Source organism: Priapulus caudatus, unplaced genomic scaffold (genome assembly GCF_000485595.1).
Source record: "Priapulus caudatus unplaced genomic scaffold, Priapulus_caudatus-5.0.1 Scaffold1265, whole genome shotgun sequence".
Lineage (NCBI taxonomy): Eukaryota > Metazoa > Priapulida > Priapulimorpha > Priapulimorphida > Priapulidae > Priapulus > Priapulus caudatus.
This window is the reverse complement of record NW_014578326.1, coordinates 56789-60091: the sequence shown is the minus strand read 5'-3', so window position 1 is coordinate 60091 and position 3303 is coordinate 56789. Positions and strand designations below refer to the sequence as shown.

General features: G+C 46.5%; 1 protein-coding gene across 1 annotated transcript in view; it reads right to left on the bottom strand.

Moving 5' to 3' along the window:
• The window catches only part of LOC106816030 (splicing factor 1-like), a 52350-nt gene that overhangs the window by 3716 nt on the left and 45331 nt on the right, over positions 1-3303 (bottom strand). The window contains exon 4 of the mRNA XM_014820577.1: positions 736-901. Coding sequence (XP_014676063.1) covers positions 736-901 — 166 coding nt within the window. The remainder of the gene's footprint in view (positions 1-735; positions 902-3303) is intronic.

Below are 3303 nucleotides of genomic sequence, written 5' to 3'. Positions count from 1 at the left end.
CCTGTAAAGCATGCTCCCCCCCCCGTAGAACCGCCACTGCTATATACTTACTGAAGTACTAAGTAGGTTAAAACTTATAACACCACCAGTCACACTACCGTCTATATACTTACTGAAGTGCTAGGAAAGCTAATAAGTACTCATAACACCATATAGTCACACTACCATTTATAGTTACACTTACCGAAGTGAAAGTAAGTTAATACATATAGCACCATTTAGTCACACTAACACCTAAACACTCACCGAAATGAAAGTAAGTTAATACTTATAGCACCATTTAGTCACACCAACATTTAAACACTCACCGAAGTGAAAGTAGCACCACCAGTCACACTAACGCTTAATAAATACTCACCGAAGTGCTAGGTAAGTTAATACTTATAACACCACCAGTCACACGTACATAAGCAGCAGTAGCATAAGCACTAAAATGAGAAGACTAAGAAAAAGAATTCACACAAACTCTCATGGAGAAGCCGTAGACCCGTTGTCAGGAACAGTCTTAATTACCATTAGTCTTAACATCATTGTAAGTCATCTGATTTCTCGCGACCGAACCTCAGTGCGGTCCTTCATACACTGCGTATGACAAACTTGTAACTCTACCATGTTTCTCTCAATGGTCTATGAGAAAAAAGGTAATGCGAAGACTCATGTTAAGAATAATTTGGTTTCCAACAATGGGTCCCTGGTAATCGACAAGGAATTTCTCGTTAACACGCTAACACCCACCGTGATGGACCTCGGCCGCCGGGACACAGGGTTCAGCGCCCCCTGGTGTCAGCATGGCATTGTCGGCCTGCGACGTCGGTGTCATGGCAACGGCCTCGGAATAGGGAGGCAGAGAGTCGGTGTCTTCGGCGTATGGTGGCGGATATGACTCCGGCTTAGCAACGACCTGAAACACACAACGACGAGACGACGGATGAGCAACAGTCTGGAGGTGGGCGCAATGGGCATCACAGACACAGAACCGCACGTAGATACTATACACTATAATGATATATTATATATAATATCAAGAGCGTATAAAGAAGGAGAGCGTACAACGGTGAAATGCTGAAACCATGTTGCAGTATTAGTCAAATTAATAAACTTTCCCCGTTTTATTTTGACGATTGTTTGCAGTATTATTGATCAGATGTCCTACAAATCGCATGTCCCTACAATGCCTCTACGCTGAGATAATGAGCGGTGAAAATCTGGTATTTTCGCCGAAAACCGACTCGAGATCAGTATAATACTGCGACTGTCTCTCGTTTTGTGGACTGTATGTTGCTTCCGGTCGCCGCTGTGTAGCGCTGACTCGATACGTTATTACTACAGCGTTACTACATCCATCGTAAGGGCCGGGTCGCGTGTATTCTTTTCCTAGGTCAATCAAGAACATAGGGCTCTAGCGAGCGCTGCCATTGGTTGATACAAATCACGTGCCTCAAACTCCTGTTTTATGGTGCATTCACTGCATTGTGACCCTAACCCTAACTATGCGCGCGCGTGACGTGCCGTCCTGCAGACGCGCGGTGATGCAATCTGCGTGTGTACGTGCGCGTGGCTAGGGAGCCGAAGCTTTCACTCACCGACGATGACGCCCAGCCATTTTCCGACAGTCGTTCCGTGATTCCTCTGGGCACTTGCGTTAAACTACAAGGCGGATGGCAGCGGCATAAACCTCCCCGCCCCGCCCCCTCCCTCGCACACTTTCTCTATCGGCTAAATATCTCTTGGCCTTGGTGCGTAATGTATCTATATCAGAGCAGAAAGCCCCTGCAGTAATAGTCATATTGTGGCGATGCAAAAAGGATGCGAGCGAAAGTGGCGATATGAAGATTACGAGCGGGACAGTATAGCAACCGCGCGGCAGAGGACTTCATCTGCCCAGGACACTAGGAGTAAGCCAAGCGATCGCCTAATGCATTTAGAATAATTGATACCAGAATGCAACTGATATTGTTCCCCTTTGATAAGACATATATGTCTTATTAGGTTTAGATGGTCGTTGGAGTCATTAGCCGAGAGAACCTTCACGATAAGAGGTGCTTACCATACGTAGCCAGTCAACTCCAGAGATAGGAGGGAAAGGAACGCACGCAGAAAACGAGGAGGTTGGGTTTGGAAACGTTCCATAATGACGCAAGAGTGACCATGATCACTTGACCGATCAATGTCCGAAACCAACCAACAGGACAGATAGGCAAGAGGGCCAATTCGTGAAGGAGAACACGTCACTACCGAAAAGACGCGCTCGAGATATAAAAGGATGAGCGGGAATAAGAGGGAAAAATGAGAGATGTAAGCGACGAAAAGAGGAAAGCGAGTGAGTAGAGAATACGACTGACAGATTGTAACTGTGCGGAGCAACAACAAAATAACATTACCCTGCGACTGCCTCTTTCTTCGCCTTACACAAGACTCTTAGTTTTTCATCATTACAATATGGCCAATGTGGGAACAAAATTAATTGCGCTAAACAATTACAATAACATAAACTAACAAAACATTACACTAATGTGGGAGTATGAAGCGCGAGAGTGCGTGCGTGTAAGAGAGGCATAGAGGGTGAGACAAGGTGAGAGAGCGAGAGAGAGAGGGAGAGAAAGAGAGAGAGAGAGAGAGAGAGAGAGAGAAGAGAGAAGAGAGAGAGAGAGAGAGAGAGAGAGAGAGAGAGCGAGAGCAATTGGCCCCACGTGGACACCTGGAACCACGTCGTAGTACGGCAGGTGCGAAAATCTGATCGTCGGCGATACCCTGCCGCGCAACTAATTGCGCAAATAAGATTAAGGGGCTGAACACACTAGAGCGATTTATTCATAAGCGATCGAGCCGGCCGCCGAAGCCGCCGGCTCGATCGCATGAAGAAAATCGCGAGTAAGTGTGGTCCAGTGAGTCGCGGTCGATTTCGAGTCGGCCGGCCGAGTCCGCCGATTCAAACATGTTTGATAATTATTTGAGCCGGCGCTGCACTCGCTAGTTGTCGGGTCTGCGATTGAGCGCCGTGTAACAATTTATCGCCAATCAGCGTGCTGAAAATCCACAGAGTCTCAGTCGGTAGTGTGTCCACGAGTCGCCCGACTTGATGCGCCGAGATTGACCGCGGCTCAGATGCAATGAAAAATCGGCGTAGTGGTCCAGCTTTAAGACTATCGTTGGTCATAAATAAGTTTGAACGCCGCAACGCGCGCTATTCGTGGTATAAATTAATCTATAAGTTATCGAAACGTTCTATATAAGTTACTAATACTTATGTAATCCGTCAAACTCGTTTAGAATACGCTATGTATACGCCCAAAATTTAAAAAA